This window comes from Salvia miltiorrhiza, chromosome 8 (genome assembly GCF_028751815.1).
Source record: "Salvia miltiorrhiza cultivar Shanhuang (shh) chromosome 8, IMPLAD_Smil_shh, whole genome shotgun sequence".
Classification (NCBI taxonomy): domain Eukaryota; kingdom Viridiplantae; phylum Streptophyta; class Magnoliopsida; order Lamiales; family Lamiaceae; genus Salvia; species Salvia miltiorrhiza.
Window position 1 is genome coordinate 37,507,763 of NC_080394.1, and position 19,480 is coordinate 37,527,242.

Here is a 19,480-nt window from a genome sequence, read left to right on the forward strand (position 1 = left end):
TGAAAGCCTCTCTTACTTCAACTACTGCTCTCACTGATGCTCTACTGAGTGGCAACACTACAAAAAAAAATGTCCTATAGCTACACCCCTTTCATGACAGAAAATAATATGTGTCTGCATAAGTGTCTATCGCGACACCGAACGTCTAAATATCAACAATTACTCTTTAATTTTAGACTATTATGGCACAAAGAAATACACGCCTCTATAGTACCCTAATTACGACATTAATCAGCGTCACAACCCTTTATTTTTCTTTTCGAATTTTTAATTTAGAGTTGATAACAACGTTTAGTTAATTAATAAAATTAAATGACTTCAAAGTGCACTTTTTCAATTAAAAAATGACAATTAATAGATTAGCGATGACAGCTGTGGAGTCCTCATTATCAAAGTATTTACACATTCAGATTCACTCTTCAGCTTAAAAGAAATTACTTGATACTACCTTCGTCTCACTCCAATAGGCTCATTGTTTTTTGGCACGAAAATTAAAAAAACTTACTTTTTAGTAGGAAAGTAGTAGTAAAGTGGTGTGATCCACACCAATTAAATACAACTTTTTTACCCAAAAAGAAAAATGAGCCTATTGTAATATGACATCCCAAAAAAGAAAATGAGCCTATTCGAGTGGGACGGAGGGAGTACTATTTTTTTAATTCCAGATTATGATAAAAAAAAATATTTTTAATTAATCAAAACAAAGAAATAGCTCCATAGGCGGCAATACTTCCCACCAAATAATTTTCTTTCGGATTGTTTTTTTTTTAAGGATAATGAATGATTGTTTTAAAATTCATTATTTGCGGAATATTTGGGGCATAAAATCTGTAAATATTTTGGATATGATACGTTATTATTTAGATTTTTTGTGGGAGAATAATTTCTTTTTGAGTGGGGTGGGATTATGTGCAATAAATTTCATCTCCCATCCTTCAAAAAAAAAAAAGTTTAATCTCCCGGTAATATGCACATTGCGCAAAAAAATTTCCTTTTCTACTAGACGGTTACTCTAGAAGTGAAGCAAAGTTCACAGTTTCTCTTAATTCAAAGTTCAGAAGTTCACCCAGCAAATTTTTGTTTTCAATATGAAGGAACCCGTAAGGTATGCTCTCGTTTTTCGCTAACGATTAATTCATTGAAATCTGATTTTCCCTAATTCAATTTTGTTCATGGTTTGAATTGCCCGTCTTTTTTAGAAGTTCATCAACATCAGTGGAAAGGTCAATTTGAAGGAACCCGTGAGGTAAGGCTATGCTCTTATTTTGTCTGATCATTTTATTGAAATCTGATTCTGCCCTAATTTAATTTTGTTTATTTTTTAATATTTGTTCGTCCTTTTCTGAAATTCAGTTTCATTAGATGCCTTTCTCTTCTCCGGTCAATTGGTATGTATTCTTCAGTGAGTGTTTCTACCTCTGTCTCACACACACATTGACACATATATGCTTGGCGTTTCTAGTCGATTAAAGTGCGCAAAATTAATATATCTAACTCAACTTTTTGTGCATTACAAGTTCCAGGATTTGAGTATTTAGATATATTAATTGTTACTTCAGAAGTATAGTTTAGTGTCAATTGTCTAGCAATGCATAGACCTATAAGTGTATATATATATATATCAAATTCTTATCATGCTCTACTTTCTTTCTGTTTAGATTTTTTATAAAGACATAAGTTTGATTCTATGTTGATTTAGCTTTTTGTGTAAGAAATACTATGAGTATCTTGCTTTTTGTTAAATTTTTTCAGTGAGGTTGAAATGGATGCTCCCTGGAGCCATTATCTACTGCTATCTACAGTGTATGTGCTTTCCACCCTCAACTCTTATTATTTAACTCTGGTTAACTTATTATATGATAGTAGCTGTGAAATTATAAATTAACGTTATCATTGCAATGTCAAGTAATAAGTTCGGTTCTTAACTAGATGGATCTATTTCTTTTATAAGGCATTGTTGTATATTGTAAAGAGTATTGCTAAAATCAGTAGGATAATTTTTTTTAATTATCGTTTTTCTGTAAAGTTGTTGGGGGTTGAAATTATTAAAGTTATATTGTAAAGTTTTTTTAATTATTGTATATTCCTTTTAATTATTGTTTTTTAATTATTGATGTACATGAAAGTCTATTGCTGAGTTAGATTGCTAATTGGATGCACATTTCATATCAGGTTATTTCCTACTAATCCCTGCTCTTCACTATTAATCAGTTGTGGTCATACTTTGTTATATCTTTATTTCAGTTTCTAAATTATTTTTATTAGAAAATATAATAGGCTAACATGAAGAATGGTTGTAGAAAAACAGTATCTCTAATATTCCCAATGAGTTCATTTTGAATGAGTATAGTTTATATTTATGTTACTTTTCTTATGTTTTTACCTTAACTTCTGTTTGTTGAAAAATGAACCTGTTACTTTCAATGAGAATTTCAATGTAGATAAAGTATATATACTATATTATTTTTTATTCAATTTCCTTCAGTTAGGTTAGGATTGAATGATATATGATTCTATAGTTGTAGGGATGATCAGGTATATGATCCATCGAAGAAGTCAAGAAACAAGTTGTTAAGATACTTCAAGATGTTAGTATTATTGTAGAAACCATCAAGGTATGCTTACATATGGTGCAAATTTTATTTTCTTAACAATAGAATGTATCTATCTCTTTATACTTTGATCCAATTTCTAGTAGTAGATATTGGTCTTGGTTTTGAAATTTTTTCATATTATTTTTGTTCTCAGGATGACCGTTCTTATTGGTCTATCAAATTCAGGAAAAACGACAAATTTTAAAGTTGCAGCAAGAAGAAGGTGCTTGCCATATTAACTAAAGACACGGGTTGGAGATTTTATGCACAACATGGCTTCAGAAGAAGAGTGCAACATGCCATCACTTTTTAGCACTATATATATATTTTTTCTTTGAAATTTTAGATATTTTTCTAAATAGGTTGTTCGATTAGTGCTACTATAAAAGTTAATGAAGTGATGTACATCTTGTTCCAAATTTTTGGGATCATTGATTTTTTTTTATTATTATTAATATATGATTTTTATTGTATTGGATGTGTTTAATTGTCATTATTTTTATATTTCCAATTATATAACTCTTCCATAGAAATTGAAGCTATAAAATGTAAATAAATACTTAAATTTCCGTGAAATGGCCTTTTCAAATTGACCTCATTAATAATATTATAATATATTTATAAATGCGTAAAAGTATCACAAATTATTCGTATATCTTTTCCAGGCAAATGAAGATGTGGTAATTGATGGGCTATCATGGCATTTATTCAAATGCCAACTGATTCTCAAGAACTTATCGCAACACTTATTCTTGTTATTATACATATTTAAGCTTTAGCTACACTGGAACACACGACATTTAAAATCTCCGTTGCTATAGATTAAATGTGGTTATAGATAATCTATTACAACATGTTTTGATGTCCTTTAAAGTGATTTTTCTTGTAGTCGTTCGAACAACCTCAGAGAGAAGAAGAAGTCTGCGTGTGATATGATATCCATGCTTCCAATTATTTTGCTGATCCTGTGTGTTGCAATGTCAATTGTGCTTCTTTTTTTTTATGTTGAATTATGGATCTTGCTACTCCAATCATTTTGTCCTGTAAGAAATGACTTTATGGAGGCTAGTATTTTGGCTGTTATGTTTTTCAAACTTTTTCACTAATTAATGCAACATGGGCTTTAATTATGGGATGAGACTTTGTAATTATGGAGACTTTAAATATGACTCCCTCTGTTCACGATATTGTTTCCACTTTTGTCATATTGGACTGTCCACAATATCATTTTCACTTATGTTTATAGTAGTAGAGTCCACTAGTGAGATCCAAACTTCACTCACAACAATATCAATTACTATCCACCACTTTTCTAAAACTCGTGTCGTCCACAAAGTTGAAACGATATCTTGAACGGAAAGTATAATTTTACCGAAAGACAAAAATGATAAAAATAATTTTTTTTTGTTGGACAAAGGAAGCACTCCTAAGATTTTACAATAAATCTATGTGGCCACGTTATGATTGGCCATAAATTAATCAAATTACAAAAAAAAAGTGATTTATATGGAATTTTGGTTCAAAATAAAATTGGAGTTTCAGTATTGTGTACATATTGTAGCTATTTTTTTTTGTTTTTTTTTTGTTTTAAATAGGCAAACCAAATTTTGTAAAACAAAGCTCTTTAATAATAGGTATAGATTAATTTTCTAGTAATTAATGTTAAATAGAATCCTTATGCAAAACACTTTTTATTTTGAATAAAATATTATTGAAATAATAAATTTAATAGAGAACAAGATCTAAACCGCATATTTAGTAACACGATTTACTATTAGATTAGTACTTTTTTTAATGAATTTATATATAAATAACAAAAAGATAGTACTTCATAAGCTCATTCCACAGCGGATAAAGTAATTAAATAAGCAAGGTTCATAATCATAATAGAAATAAAAAAAAACAAAGCACCCACCCTATATAGGTATCAATATTTTCCATCAAGAGACATTCAAACGATGCAAACTTCACTCGATCAACAGTGAAGTTCAGGTTTAAACCTCACCGCTTCCCCCACTTGCGACAAATAACCGGCCTCAGAGTTATTTCTTTTGTCGTTTGTGCGATGGGTAAGTACTGAGCAGAGCATCGGACAGAGCTGTGGTGGATGTAAGAGAAGCTTTCAGTATGCTCAAAGCCTGCACCCATCAACAAATTTGCTCTCAACATCTAAACATATATATATTATACACATGTTAACAGGCAAAATTAATTAAAAGCTTTCAAAGTTGTATATATTTACCTCTTTCAATCCAATCTGCAGCTCCATTTCTTCGACATCAGATATCGGAATTTTCCTCTTATTGATAGTCCAAATGGCAGAGGTTGTACGATAAGGTCTCACGGTCAAATCATCACTCACCACATAAGTTGTTGGTCGCACAAGATAGACTCCCTGGCCTTTGGGAAACGCAACCGAAGAAAAGAGGGAGAGATTATCTGTGTATTCAGCAGGCAAGCTTTCCTCAGCGAGGGGAAGAATCTGGTTTGGGGAGATGCAACCATGAGGCAAATTGGGATTCATTAGCCTCTTCTTCGTCTCCGAGGTCTTGAAATACTCGACGTCGAGTTCAGCCGTGCTCCGGTACAAGTTGTTTATAGCCTCAAAACAAGTCTTGCCTAATGGAATGGTGAGCAAACCAAATAGAAACTCTACGAAATCTTCCTTAGCGTGAGCGTACAAAAGCTCACCGGTGGATTTTCGTACCATCAATTTCAAACTTAGATTCCTACACTTGGGGTTTACTTCTTTATCAAACTCCGGCAATGAAATCGTTGCAGTTGAACTCTTTGTTGTTACACCTTGGAAAAGGTCCGACAATGGAGTTGGGGACATCAAGGATGTCTTCAACAAGTCAATAATCTAACAACATTGCATTAAAAAAAAAAAAAAAAAAATACAAGGTTAATAGGCTACAAATTTATAGATTACTAGCAGAAATGATTGATTTTTCACCTAAAAATGAATTACTTTAATATATAACTTTTTAACAATAATTTTTTTAAAATTTTAATGTAATATCTAAATTTTGAATAATATTTAATTTTAATTTATTAAGTTACCACCTAATTTTGTCTTCGATAGAAAAAAACATAACCAAAACTAAAAGAAGTATATGAAGCTCATCTTTATATAATAAATTTTAATCCAACAATTCTTCTAATAAAACTAGTATTAACTAATATTGTAATTCTAAATGACTAAATTTAGAGAATAAAGAATAGTAACTTATGTGGATAAAATATTAAATTGTGCAATTGACCTTAAAATAAGTACTAGCATTTGCATCCCGTGCAATGCACGGAAAAATATTTTTATTTTTTATATTTATATAAATTAATACTAATTCAATTATTATACTTATACATATAATAAAAAATTAATTGTAATTGAATATATTTGAACTGAATATTGAAAAAATAAAAAAGAATTCATAATTATAAAATTTAATACTATGAAAAACAAAAACAAAAATATAAGTTAAAAAAATTAAAAATAAAATACTAATTAAAAATATATTTATTGAAAAAAGATGAGAGATGAGAGAGATATTTAATTTTTTACATTTTAAATCAAATATTTAAAGTATAATAAGTTACGATTGAAGAAAATATAATTAAAAATTATAGTAACAAATTAAGAGTGGTACACACTAAATTGTAGGATAGAAGATCTCATTTGATAGATTGGTAAAGAAAGCCACGAAATTTCGGAATTTTATTAAAAACTAACCCCAACTTTTTGAAATTCAATTTCTGGATTATAACCAATTAATCCCAAAAAAAGCAGGAAAATTGAGGTTAGAGAATTAAGAATCACCTCTTCGAACCCAAACGAAACTGAGACCAAATCTGCCTCATTCACGTCTGTAATGCCAAGAAGGGTGATGAATGGTAGGACTCCAGTCTCATTTGCAAATATTTGCAGATCAGTAGAGATTATGAAAGATGATTTACTTTTAATGAACACTCCATCTCTCGAAGCAGCATTAGACCCTTTCTCAGCTTCTTCTTTTCTCATCTTATTGCCACAGGTTTTGCAGGTGAGATCATCATAGTACATGCTGATGCTAGGAAGTGTAGAGCAACAGCAGAAATGCTTCGCAGGCAGAGAATCAGTGAAGTCCAGTTTCAGCATTTTGTATTCGTCTTCGAATGAACTGATTGGAAAGAGGAGAGCCTTGTGAGCATCCTCCGTCACAAAATAGGCCTCATCGAGGTCTCCTAAGCTGCGATACAAACTGGTTAAGCTTCCGATGCTGGGCGTCTCATTACCTTCAAAGTGGCCGTCGAAGATTTCCATAATTCTTCCCAACGGCAAAGTCAAGAAGCTTAACAGAATGTCTATGAAATGGTGGTCGGCTTCTGCAAAGAGTACCTTCCTTTCATCTTTACTCTTCATCAGTTTCAACGAGAAGTTGACACCCTTGTTAGCATTAGACATTCTGCCAAAAATATGTGTATGGTAATATTTGTGGAGATGAAACCGTAATTAGATTTTTCTGCAAAACACTCGCTTTTTGAGGGCGAGAAATTAACCCACCCAATTAAGAGTCATTAGTCCAAGTTGTCCAACCAAATTCCAAGATTCTACGCATTGATATCACTACCTTTTTTCGAGATAGAGAAATTAACCAAATGTTGTGATCCTCTGTCCCAAAATATTGTGTGTACCATGTCAAATGAGATCCTCTGTCCAAAAATATAGTGTGTACCACGTGTACCACTCTTCATTTCTTTATATTTTTAAATTATTTTTTATTCAATTTTAATTTATTATACTTTTATATAATATAAAGATAATTAACAAGGGTTCACTCATCCATTTAGGGTTTATAATTATTTTTTATATTTATTTGAATTAATAATAGATTATTTGGGTTCATTAATTCAAAGTTAGGGTATATAATTTTTTAAATTTTAATTTTTCAATGATAAATACTAAATAGAGTTTATAATATAATAATAATTTTTATTTTTATAAAAAACAATTTATAAAATAAAGAAATGAAGAGTGGTACACGTGGTACACACAATATTGTGGGACAGAGGATCCCATCTGGTACCATGTGTACCACTCTTCATTTCTTTGTTTTATAAATGATTTTTTATAAAAATAAAAATTATTATTATATTATAAACTCTAATTAGTATTTATCATTGAAAAATTAAAATTTTAAAAATTATATACCATGACTTTGAATTAATGAACCCAAATAATCTATTATTAATTCAAATAAATAAAAAATAATAATTATAAACCCTAAATGGATGAGTGAACCCTTAATAATTATCTTTATATTATATAAAAGCATAATAAATTAAAATTGAATAAAAAAATAATTTAAAAATAGAAAGAAATGAAGAGTGATACACGTGGTACACACTATATTTTGGGACAGAAGATCCCATTTCGGCTAATACTTGGAAGAAGATTCGCCATTTTAATGGTCAAATCTGTGAACATATTAAAAAAAAAAATTAGTAGTATGTCTTTAATTTTTTGTTGATTACTCGTTGAAATTTTTGTGTGACGCAATTGTGATACTTATAATTATCATCATCACAAAGACTACTAGACTTTTCAACTGCATTCATCAGAATCAGTTAATTAGACTTAATTAATGCAACATCCCGTCCGGTTAAGTGCAAGAGAATTAAGCAAGAGTCTCTTCTCTCTTGTCCATCAAAATTCTACTAGACTTTTCAACTGCTTTCATCAGAATCACTTAATTCGACTTAATGCAACATGGGATTGAATCACGGGATGAGCCTTTGTAGTTCCAATTTTTTTTCTTAGAAACCCCCCAAAAAAATAAAAGGCGGTCTTGGGTACACTCAGGTGTATCGTACAATCGGTTTACACATTCACTTAAACTTTGACCCACACCCTTATTTGAACTCATATCCTGATCCAACCCATATAAATAATAACTATTTTGGGTACGAATTGACCTGGTTGTACAGTACATCCAAGTGTACCCAAGATTTTGTGAAAAAAAAAGTAAAGAACACTTGGAAATTGGTCCTCTCGTACTTTTTGGCCTCCAACTTTTAATTTATCCATTTTTGGATGGGATCCGCTCACAAAATTCATTTTTTCACACAAAATTTAATTTCCCCATATTTCTCATTTAATAATAAATTTTTTTTGAATTCAAATATCATATTAATGTTTTTCAATTTCTTGACACAATAAAATCATAACTAATTAATTACAATCTCATTGAGAAAGGCTCATCGTAATTAAATCTTTGTTGCATTAATTAAATCTAGTTAACTCATTCTGTAAGCAATTGAAAAGTCTAGTTGAATATTGTTGGACAAGAGAAGGGAGTGGTGGATCAACTTCCATTATAGGTTAAATTTTTCTTGAGCTAGTAAATAATTCCTTACATTGTAGCCCCTAATCATCGCACATTCATTTAATTCAATTTGCATGGCTTCTTTCTCTTTTGAAATTCTACTATAAAGAAATTTACTACAAATCCTAGAACTATATATTGATCACGAAAACTTGAGTTTTATACTTTCGCAATAATTTAGTTTAGTTTAGTTTTCTTATTTATCTAATAACTTAAAGTTTTATAAATTGGTTGAGTATTGTGAGTAAAATAAGAGCTTCTGATTAATATAAATAAGGGATTATAGCCAAAAAATACACGAACTTTGATAAAAGTTGCAATTTTCACCTGAACTTTCAAATTAGCCAAAATATACCTGAACTTATATTTTTTGTTGTAAATTTCACCTGAACTTGCAATGATTGAACTCCGTCGAGGTGAAATTTACAACAAAAAATATAAGTTCAGGTATATTTTGGCTAATTTGAAAGTTCAGGTGAAAATTACAACTTTTATCAAAGTTCGTGTATTTTTTGGCTATAATCCCTATAAATAAATAGGAACATAGAATAAATATATTTTTTTCGTGGAAATATTTAAATGGCAAAATGAATATTTTTGAATAACGAAGCCAATATCTTTTAATTTTACTCAAAAAATATCATTACTGGTTTTTGTGGCAAGCTTATTACTTTTTGTAGCTGTTAACAAAATTCAGAAGCCACACGTATCGAAGAAAGAAGAACTAGGCATTAGCCGCATTAAGGACCTACTCCCTCCGTGTATTTCTAATGGTGGACGACACAGGTTTTAATAAAAATGATTATTGTATTGTGAGTGGAGAACATTATCGATTTAAAAAGTAGTAGTATTTATAATGATAATTAATTATATTGTGATTGGATAACTGGGCCTACCATGTGATAGATAATTTCCAAAAATGAAAACAGACTAATTTTTGTGAACATCTCAACATGACAAAAAGAGACTTTTTTTTGTGGACGGAGGGAGTATGGAAGCAAAACTGAAAACATCCAAGTATGGCACATTCAATTCAATTCTTAGTGGCTTAAAATTTTCCCCTGTTGATTTTTGTTGTCTTTGCCATTGTAGAACCAAACATGAGGTCTGCAATACCCAAGGATGTAAAGATGTCCCTTAAAGTTATGGTGAATAAAGAGAAAACAAAGGTTCCATTTGCAGAAGCCAACAGCAAATCTGCAGAGGTTATACTAAGTTTTCTGATGTTGCCATTGGGGGAGATTGTGAGGGTCTTCGAGGAGCATTATTTGGATAAGAAACCCGTTGTTGGAAGCTTAACACCGATGTATAGGCACTTAACAACTCTTCGTAGTGACTATTTCTGGACAGATGGTGGTAAGAACATGCTACTCAATCCAAGTAACTCATTCATGAGTGGACCAGTAAAGCATTTCAGATGTGGAGACATGGATTGTAAGAAGAAAAGTTTTAGAAACGTGAGCATCTACTATGATTCTGGTACATGTGATTGTGGCAAGCCATTGAACAGAGCTATGGGCGAAATCGAGCCAAAACCTCAAGCTGGTGGTGATGGGATTCTTGTGGAAGGACTGCATTTTTTAGTAACTGATGATCTGCAGCTCGCCCCCTATGAGCCGGGATCTATGATGGAAACTCTCGTCTATCTTGGCATCGTTGTAACAGAAGGCGCAGAGCAATTGAATGTGACTCTTGGATACAATGAGGTGAGTTTTTTTGTGTTCATCTTTCTTAGTAAGTCCATGGATTTATGAATTATGCATTACCTTCCACTGTTTTATGTTATCAGATTGTGGATTTGCTCAAGGGATCGTTACTCTCCAAGACTGCGCTAACGGATGTCGTTCTTCGTGTTAGCAACGAAAACACGGGCTACTTATCTACCATATTTAGTTATCTACCATTATTTTCTTTTCGTTTTTCTTTTTTGAAGAAAAAGGATATAAAATAAATAAACAAATCAATTGCTCTCCATCCCCCTAACCCCTTCTTCTTTATTCTCTCTCACACCATGAATTTGTAGCTAGCATTAAAACGGAATAAAAAAAAGGGATCTTGAAATTAGAATTGAAACCAGATTTCATAAAGCAGCATTTGCAACCTTGAAGAATTCCGAATTTCCCCTAACAGATATTGACAAGTGTCGAAATCGTTTCTACACTCCACAAGAAAATTGGAAGCATTTCGTCGAACAGATTGCCTACACTTTTTTCACACACCACCATCACAGCTGCATTTTACCGAACAGATTAGTTGCATTCTCGAGCTGTGGTTTTGGGAGTCGGCTGAGCATGGGAGTGACTAAGGCATCAGTCAGCGCAGTTTTTGATACCAGAGAAGCTCGCAGAATCTCCAATGCCTGCACCAATAAAATTCATCACTATCGCAAGTTCGCAACGGCAAGATTCCCTCGTCATAAAAAAAAAATCGAAAACTCGCTCCAATTTGTATCTCCGATTCTTTCACATCGGACAAGGAGATTCCGAGGCAGTTGAGTTTCGAAACCATCGCTGCTATACTAAAAGGCTCTGCTGTTAAATTATCATATATTATCAACACTGTTAGAAAGTGTATAATAACCCTTTTTATTGGCTTCCAACTTTTAATTTTTCCCTTTTGAAAGTTCTTGGATTCCAAGGATAAAAACAAAATGAAAAAATTGAAAGTTGAACGCCGAAAATACCAGAGGATTTCAAGTGTCCTTTAATTTTCTGGTTCCAAGACATTCTCGAGTGGTTCTTGGAAATCGGTGGGGCAATCAATTCAAAGTTAATTAAAAATTTAAAACGACTCTTGGTTTAACTTCATCTTCCACTATTAAAACGGGAGTGGTTGCAGAAGAATCTTAATCTCTCATTAGTCTTTGTTTTGCACCACTAAATACTAACAGAATGTCTGATGCTAAAGAGGGTATGAAGCTCTCGTTGAAAGTGATAACAAATTAAGAGAGAAATAAGGTTCTCTTTGCAGAGGCCGACAACCATTTTGTCGATATTTTGTTGAGCTTCTTGACTTTGCCGTTGGGAAGAATCTTCAAAGTCCTCGACAACCACCGTGGAGATAATGAGGCAGTTACCATTGGAAGCTTAAGCAGTTTGTACCATAGCGTAGCAAATCTCGATAGCTCCCTTTTCGTGACGGAGGGTGCTAAGGAGGCTCTGCTCAATCCAAAAAGTTCATTTGAAGATGTACACGAAAGGCTGAAACTGGACATCGCTGAATTCCACCCTGCTGAATTCTTCTATTGTCCTAGGGGCTGTAGTATATTTCTTAATGAAAGCATGTACTACGATAATGCCGGTCAATGCCTAAGATGCAAATATGGTTTCTCTTCCATGAAAAAAGAAGTAGTTAAAAAGGTGCCTCAAGCTGCTTTTGAAGACGGAGTTTTCACCATGTATAGATCGTCTTTCGTAATCTCTGATGATCTTCAGATATTCCCCAACTTGACAGGACTCTGTCAAATTTTCAGCATTCTTGGCATTGCAGACACGGATGAGGGTGAGGCGATTGAAGTGACGATTGGGTTGAATGAGGTGAATCTTGATTCTTCTATCTGCAGTTTCATTCCTTTATCTTTGTTTTTGCTTACAAACTGTACCTGCCTATTGTGATTAGATGTTGCGTTTGCTGAAGGCTTCCCTCATTTCCCCAACTCCATTGTCAAACCTCATACTAAATAAAGCAAGTCTAGTTCTTGATTCCGAGCCGAAGGCTTCAGTTAATCAGATTGAAATCCAAGAAAATCCCAAATCGAAGAATATGGTCTTGAAAGTCGTGGTACGAAAGTCTAGCGGGAAGTTTCTGTATGCTCAAGCTGAGAAAGATTTTGTTGAGTTTCTATTTGGTCTCCTCTTTATCCCAGTTGGAGGCGTTCATCATCTTCTTTCCGGTGAGACTTGTATCAAGGCTATAGACAACTTGTACCGGAGCACAGCTGATCTCATCCACGACAAGTATTTCCGGAGCCCGGGTACTAAAAACAGGCTAATGAAGCCTAATGTGGTTCATGGTTGCATTTCTGAAAACTACATTCTTCCCCTCGATCAAGAATGCTTGCCTGATGAGTATACTAAATTCTGCGGGTTTTCTTCCAGTACGTTTCCCAAAGGGCAGGGGAGATATCTTTACGAAGCAACAACTTATATGGTGATGGATGATTTAACTGTGACACCTTTTTGTGTTTATTCAGTCTTTTCCAGTCTCAATGAGCAGAAAATCCCTAGGTCTGATCTCAAAGAAATGGAGGTGCAAGTCGGATTAAAAGAGGTAAATATTATTTGAAATCATTGTTACCTTTGTGTATGTTTAGATGTTGAGTGAGGAAGTTTGGTGGTGCAGGCTTTGAGCATATTGAAAGCGTCTCTTACATCAACTTCTGCTCTAACTGATGCTCTGCTGAAGAAACAACCAGAGAGAGAGCTATGATTTCTGCTCATCTATGTAATAGTTTGAACTTGTTATTGATAGCTATGCTGCTTTATTTGATTTTGCTGACAAATTATTGTCCTTCATTTTCTAGTCATTTCCATGTTTTTGCTCAAGTTTATGGATTAATGATTATTCACCTCTAAAATTGATCGATGTTCTTGTGTTATATGTGATTGTACCTTAGTTTTCTCTTTATTGATCATCACTTTCAGTGAGAACTCTTGCAATGAAGAAAATGCAGATTGAGTAGAAAGAAATTTATCAAGCTACTAAATAATTTCTGGCATTTTAGCACCTAATGGGCATCACACATTCATTTAATTCAATTTGCACAAATTTTTCATTTACGAAAAACGTTTAATCTTTAAAAGGATATGCTTTGCAATTTTACGAGTTTTATAATAAAGTGCAATTAAATCTTGGGCAAATAGCGCCAAAATTCACGAACTTTTATCTGATTTTCGTTTTTCCCATGACTTTTAAAAATTAGACAAAAATATATAACCTTTTGATTGTTTCTGATTTTTCCCAAGATGAATTTTTCCAGCAAAAATTAAAGTTGACGTGGCTTGATAATGCTAATGAGGATACCTTTTACTGTTTCATGTTATTAGATTGTGGATTTGCTCAAGCGATCTTTACTCTCCAAGACTCCGCTAACGGATGTCATTCTTTGTGTTATCAACAAAAACATGGGTTATGTGCTAGAGGACATTTTACTAGACAAGATAGAGCTAGAATCAACCAGCTCTAAGAGAATGACTGTGACAGCTCTAATGCAAAAATCTACCAACAAATTGTTGTTTGTGAAGGGAAGGGAAGATTTTGTGGATTTCATTCTCAGTTTTCTGACTATCCCATTGGGAGGAGTGGTGTCCCTTTTGAGGGGCAAGACTTGTTTCAAGGGCATTGACAATTTGTACAAAAGCACATCAAATCTTATCAAAGACAAACATTTCATTACAGGAGATGCGAAGAGAAGGCTGCAAGAACCACAGCTTCCTCCCTACTATGTTTCCAAGAACCAGATTTTCTCTCTCTCTGAACAGATTGTTAATTCTATATATTATTATGAAAGCATTACAGATTCCTCCGATCAAACAATTGGAAAAGGTTCTTGGATGCGTTACAAAGACCCAAAGGGAGATCAAGGATGCTATGTCAAACCTGGGATGTTTAAGATATCCGATGATTTAACTTTTTTAAAATGTTTTTTCTCAAACTCTGCCATTCTCTCCAAGTTGAAGATCCCTCCATCTGATGTCAAAGAAATGGAGGTGCAGATTGGGTTGAAAGAGGTAAAAACGGTTGTTTTTTGGAATGTGTGTTGGTTATACTACATGTATGATTTGTTTCTTGTGCTGAAGTATCCATTTGTTTCATTTTCTCAGGGTTTAAGCATACTGAAAGCAGCTCTTAGATCGACGACTGCTTTGGCAGATGGGCTCGTCAAACATATCACAAAGGCGTCTGTGGCTTCAAATTCTGCTCAAAGCGATGGCCTTCATAATAAGACATCAAACAAAAGGCCAAAGACAAAGGTGTCACCATGAGCTTCACTAATCATGCTGTGCATTGTAGTAATAGAACTTGTTTCCTGCTTATTATGGATAGATGTTTTGGTGCAATGTGCTCTGCCTGTTATGTATAAATCTAGCTGGAAACTTATGATTTTGCTGTAATCTGCTCTACTTGTTTATGTATAAATCTCTCTAGCAGAAAACAAATAATTTTGATGAGAATATTTTGATGAATCTTATCACAGATAAATCTAGATGTAAATATGGCTAGTTATCTACCATTATTTTCTTTTCGTTTTTCTTTTTTGAAGAAAAAAGATATAAAATAAATAAACAAATCAATTGCTCTCCATCCCCCTGACCCCTTCTTCTTTATTCTCTCTCACACCATGAATTTGTAGCTAGCATTAAAACGGAATAAAAAAAAGGGATCTTGAAATTAGAATTGAAATCAGATTTCATAAAGCAACATTTGCAACCTTGAAGAATTCCGAATTTCCCCCAACAGACATTGACAAGTTTCGAAATCGTTTCTACTCTCCACAAGAAAATTAAAAGCATTTCATCGAACAGATTGCCTACACTTTTTTCACACACCACCATCACAGACCGAACAGATTAGTTGCATTCTCGAGCTGTGGTTTTGGGAGTCGGCTGAGCATGGGAGTGATTAAGGCATCAGTCAGAGCCGTTTTTGATACCAGAGAAGCTCGCAGAATCTCCAAAGCCTGCACCAATAAAATTAATCACTATCATTCCTCGCAGAATCATAATAATATAAAAAAAATATGAAAAATAAATAATTACCTCTCTCGCTCCAATTTGTATCTCCGTTTCTTTCACATCCGACAAGGAGATTCCGTAGTCGTTGAGTTTCGAAACCATCGTTGCTATACTAAAAGGCTCCACTGTTAAATTATCACTTACAATAAACACTTTTGATTCGTCATTGCCATCAATTTGAACAATCTGTTTCAATGAAAAATAACCGTGATCTATTTTGGGATTGGTTAGACTTGTTTTTGTGTCGTAATCCCTAAAATATTCTTCGTCGATGAAATCTGCTACACTCGTGTATAAATTATCAATATTCTTGAAAGGAATATTTCCATCCAAGCGGCGCACAACTTCTGCTAGAGGAAGAGCAAACATACTAAAAAGAAACTCTACGAAATCCTCCTTAGCTTCAGCAAACAAAAAATTATTCGTCGATTTAAGCAAAGAGACTTTCAAAATTATCTTGGCTGCATGGTTAATAATTCCTCGCCCCATGTGAATAGGTTCAATCTTTGGGGAGATGGGCTTTATCTCAGAGTTTTTGAATACTAGATCCGTCAATGGAGTCGAGGAAGTTAAAGACAGCTTCAGCAGATTCACAACCTAATGCAAAAACCAGTGGAATTAATAGATAAAACTATCCACATTTATGTAAAAAAAACCTACTTCCATATAAATATGAAAAAAAGGGGAAAATAATGCGAGGCCATACACTTTTTTAAGGTTAATTTTTGTTATTTATGAAAACACACCAGACAATTCAAAATGAAATACAATCCAATTTTAGTTGAACACAAGAAAAAAAATTATATATATATAAAAAAAACATTTCAAACAATCAATGTCAAAGCATCACTAATTTTCACGATAATGTTACTATTCAATTCAAGAGCTTCAAATTATACATAAATAATGTGGGTGTTTTTAATTTTCACCAAATTAATATTGTTGTCAAATAAATTAGGAAAAATAATGAAAGAGAATGAATTCTAAAAACTCACATCATGAAACTCAAGATTCAAGCTCTTCGGCTCCGCGCCATGGATGTCTGAAATGCCGAGATTATTGAGCGTCTGCAAGAAACCAGAGTGCATAGGAACGACACGTAGATCATCGGAGATTACAAATGTCGCCGGCTTTGTGAGAGCACGACCACATTTAGGTTCTCCACAGACGCAAATACCTATTTCAGAAACCTCTTTTACCTTTGCGTATCCATAATGAGGGCAGTTGGAATCTGAACAAATATAATCTTTTGGAAAAATATCGCCTAATAATTTCCTGTATTCAACTTCCAACGACATGCTTCCCATAAACAACAATTTATTATCATCGTTTTTACTGGAATTATCACTACAAAATAGATTTATGTACAAGCGGCTTAAAGATCCAATGACTGGTGCCTTGTAGCCGTAGTACATCTCATGATATCTCAGAATTCTCAAGATCTTTGCTAAGGGCAAGGTTAGGAAGCCTAACAAAGCGTCGGCGACGAAGTTGTTGGCTTCTGCAAATAGTACCTTGGATTTCTGTTTGTTGATCATCACTTTGAGAGTCAACTTTGTACCATCAACGCTAGACATTGTAAGGGAAGAGAGAAATCAATGGTGATTGATGTTTTGATGCAGCGTAGCGTCACGCAGAGAGTAGGGAAAACCCTAGATTTTCATTCATAAGCTTTTCTGTCTTGCATCATACGTAAAACTCATACTTATAGTAAAAAATAAAAGGCCAAGCCCACAAGTCTTGAACTATAAACTAAATACTATAAAGAAAAAAGCCCATAAGAATTATTGAAAATAAATAATGAAATCACTTCTTTGCTTCCAACTTCAATAAACGACCATGCTTTTCCATGAATGCACAAACAGCTTCATCTCCATCATGTTTAGAATTGGTAGAGAGACGGCCTTCTGGTTTTATATATAAGTGCAAGAGAATTAATCAAGAGTCTCTTCTCTTGTCTCACCAAATTCTACTACATCTTTTCAACTGCTTTCATCATAACTAATTACATTTAATTAATGCAACATTGTATTTAATTACGGAATTATGAGCCTTAATTTGTAATTTCAATTTTTACTTCTTTTAGAAACACTTTTGATCCAAAAAAAATCGGATGGGATCCTTCGTCCAACAATTCATTGTGTATCATCGTGTCTCATTCTTAATTTCTCTACTTTTAAGTATCAATTTTACATAAAAAAAAATATTTTTATATGATGAACTCTAATTAATATTTATCACTAAAAACTAAAATTTCAAAAAAAATATACTCCCTCCGTCCCATAAATAATGGCATGTTTTCCTCTTTGGGTTGTCCCACAAATAATGGCCTATTTCCTTTTTAGGAAATAATTAGGGTTTACTTACTCTTTAATTAATTGTTCTAATTTAACTTCAATTTTCACCTAACCCTTTCACATACGGCATCTTTCTTTTGCTCTCTCTATTTCTCTCTCTTCCGCCGCTTCGTCTCTTTGATCGGAAACCCTAATTTTTCGCCTGCTTCAAGAGACGCCGCCTCTTTGCTGTGGTTGTCCATGGCTTCTCCACCGTGAGCCGCCTGTTTCCTATGGTTCTCGACCGCCTATTTGTTGTGGTTGTCCACGGCTTCTCCACCGTGAGCCGCCTGTTTCCTGTGGTTCTCGACAGCGTCTCCACCGTGAGCCGCCTCTTTCCTGTGGTTCTCGACGGCTTCTCCACCGTGCGCCCCCATTTACTCCGATTCTCCGTTCTTTACGCGCCGCGATGATGAAAAGCCAATGGTCTGGTTACCTGAGCGGTGAGTTCGTCACTGACACTGAAGATCCATGCGATTGGGGCTCGCCGCCGGATTTGCTGTGTTCGTGGCCTTTGCCGGCGTCTGGAGAAGACTCCGTCGGTGGAGGGCAGAGGCGGGAGGCGGATTGAAGCAGTCTTGAATTTTGGATGAATTTTGATGAAGCTTCCATTTTGATTTTGGATGAATTTTGATGAAGCTTCCATTTGAATTTTGATTCTGCATTTACTTTTAGCAATTTGAATTTTTGTTTCAATTCGTTGGGTGAATTCTGTTTTTTCATATTGGAGAAATGGGAGAGATGGGTTTGCTGGTGTTGGCAGTGGAGGAGTGGCGGGAGGTTGGTGTTACCGGAGTGGTTGGTCGGACGGCTGTGTTGCCGGAGTATTGAAAAAGAGGGGGAAATGGTGGTGGTGCCATCATAATTGAAGTAGATTAGCTAATAATTAATTTTACTAATAATATCTTTAAATGTGTGGCCCATCACTTTATCTCCTTAATTCAACATTTCTTAATCTCCGTGCCCAAAAGAAACAGGCCATTATTTATGGGACGGAGGGAGTATATCCTAATTTTTTGAATTAATTAGTTCAAATAATCCATTATTAATTCAAATAAATATAAACATTAATTATAAACACTAATGAATGGACCCTAGCTAATTATATTAAAATTATACTAAAATATAATGAATTAAAATTTAAAAAATAATTATAAATATAAGAAATTAAGAGTGAGATATGGTAGTACACATTAAATTGTGAGAGGATCCCATTCAAAAATGGATAAATAAAAATAACAAAAGGGAAAAATTAAAAGTTGGACGCCTAAAGTTCTAGAGGATTCCAAGTGTTCTTTAATTTATTTTTGGCTTTCTCAACAAAAAATTGGAACTACAAAGGCTCATCCCGTAATTAAATCCCATGTTGCATTAATTAAGTCTAATTAACTGATTCAGATGAAAGCAGTTGAAAAGTGTAGTAGAATTTTGATGGACAAGAGAAGAGACTC

The 19,480-nt window shown here is 33.6% G+C and overlaps 3 protein-coding genes and 1 long non-coding RNA gene across 5 annotated transcripts; 2 read left to right on the plus strand and 2 right to left on the minus strand.

Annotated features, from left to right (window-relative positions):
- The first annotated feature begins 72 nt into the window (after nt 1-72).
- On the plus strand, nt 73-3,072 carry LOC130996607 (uncharacterized). 2 transcript variants are annotated; one of them, XR_009092694.1, is made up of 6 exons: nt 73-1,105; nt 1,200-1,246; nt 1,354-1,388; nt 1,753-1,803; nt 2,520-2,615; nt 2,749-3,072. It is a non-coding gene; the product is annotated as an uncharacterized LOC130996607 (long non-coding RNA). The 2 variants fall into 2 exon arrangements; XR_009092695.1 differs by having other exon boundaries at nt 1,203-1,246.
- A 1,564-nt stretch (nt 3,073-4,636) lies between these two features.
- On the minus strand, nt 4,637-7,038 carry LOC130998430 (uncharacterized). Its single transcript, XM_057923845.1, has 3 exons — nt 6,415-7,038; nt 4,837-5,457; nt 4,637-4,732 (listed from the first exon to the last, which is right to left on the minus strand). The coding sequence occupies exons 1-3, from the start codon at nt 7,036-7,038 to the stop codon at nt 4,637-4,639; spliced, it is 1,341 nt and encodes a 446-aa protein (XP_057779828.1).
- A 2,996-nt stretch (nt 7,039-10,034) lies between these two features.
- Nucleotides 10,035-15,097, plus strand: LOC130996608 (uncharacterized). The gene is made up of 3 exons (XM_057921902.1): nt 10,035-10,665; nt 14,005-14,688; nt 14,782-15,097. Exons 1-3 carry the CDS (start codon nt 10,060-10,062, stop codon nt 14,941-14,943), a joined length of 1,452 nt encoding a protein of 483 aa, XP_057777885.1. The 5' UTR covers nt 10,035-10,059; the 3' UTR covers nt 14,944-15,097.
- A 415-nt stretch (nt 15,098-15,512) lies between these two features.
- LOC130998431 (uncharacterized) lies at nt 15,513-17,270 on the minus strand. The gene is made up of 3 exons (XM_057923846.1): nt 16,689-17,270; nt 15,718-16,290; nt 15,513-15,638 (listed from the first exon to the last, which is right to left on the minus strand). Exons 1-3 carry the CDS (start codon nt 17,268-17,270, stop codon nt 15,513-15,515), a joined length of 1,281 nt encoding a protein of 426 aa, XP_057779829.1.
- Between the last annotated feature and the right edge of the window lie 2,210 nt (nt 17,271-19,480).

Excerpts from the sequence above, each read along its gene's own strand:
- LOC130998430 (XM_057923845.1), bottom strand. The coding sequence starts at position 7,038 with ATGTCTAATGCTAACAAGGGTGTCAACTTCTCGTTGAAACTGATGAAG. Across the intron at positions 5,458-6,414 it reads TTTCGTTTGGGTTCGAAGAG|ATTATTGACTTGTTGAAGAC; the intron begins GTGATTCTTAAT and ends CAATGTTGTTAG. Across the intron at positions 4,733-4,836 it reads TGCAGATTGGATTGAAAGAG|GCTTTGAGCATACTGAAAGC; the intron begins GTAAATATATAC and ends TGATGGGTGCAG.
- LOC130998431 (XM_057923846.1), bottom strand. The coding sequence starts at position 17,270 with ATGTCTAGCGTTGATGGTACAAAGTTGACTCTCAAAGTGATGATCAAC. Across the intron at positions 16,291-16,688 it reads TGAATCTTGAGTTTCATGAT|GTTGTGAATCTGCTGAAGCT; the intron begins GTGAGTTTTTAG and ends TTTTTGCATTAG. Across the intron at positions 15,639-15,717 it reads TACAAATTGGAGCGAGAGAG|GCTTTGGAGATTCTGCGAGC; the intron begins GTAATTATTTAT and ends TTATTGGTGCAG.
- LOC130996608 (XM_057921902.1), top strand. The coding sequence starts at position 10,060 with ATGAGGTCTGCAATACCCAAGGATGTAAAGATGTCCCTTAAAGTTATG. Across the intron at positions 10,666-14,004 it reads TGACTCTTGGATACAATGAG|ATTGTGGATTTGCTCAAGCG; the intron begins GTGAGTTTTTTT and ends TCATGTTATTAG. Across the intron at positions 14,689-14,781 it reads TGCAGATTGGGTTGAAAGAG|GGTTTAAGCATACTGAAAGC; the intron begins GTAAAAACGGTT and ends TCATTTTCTCAG.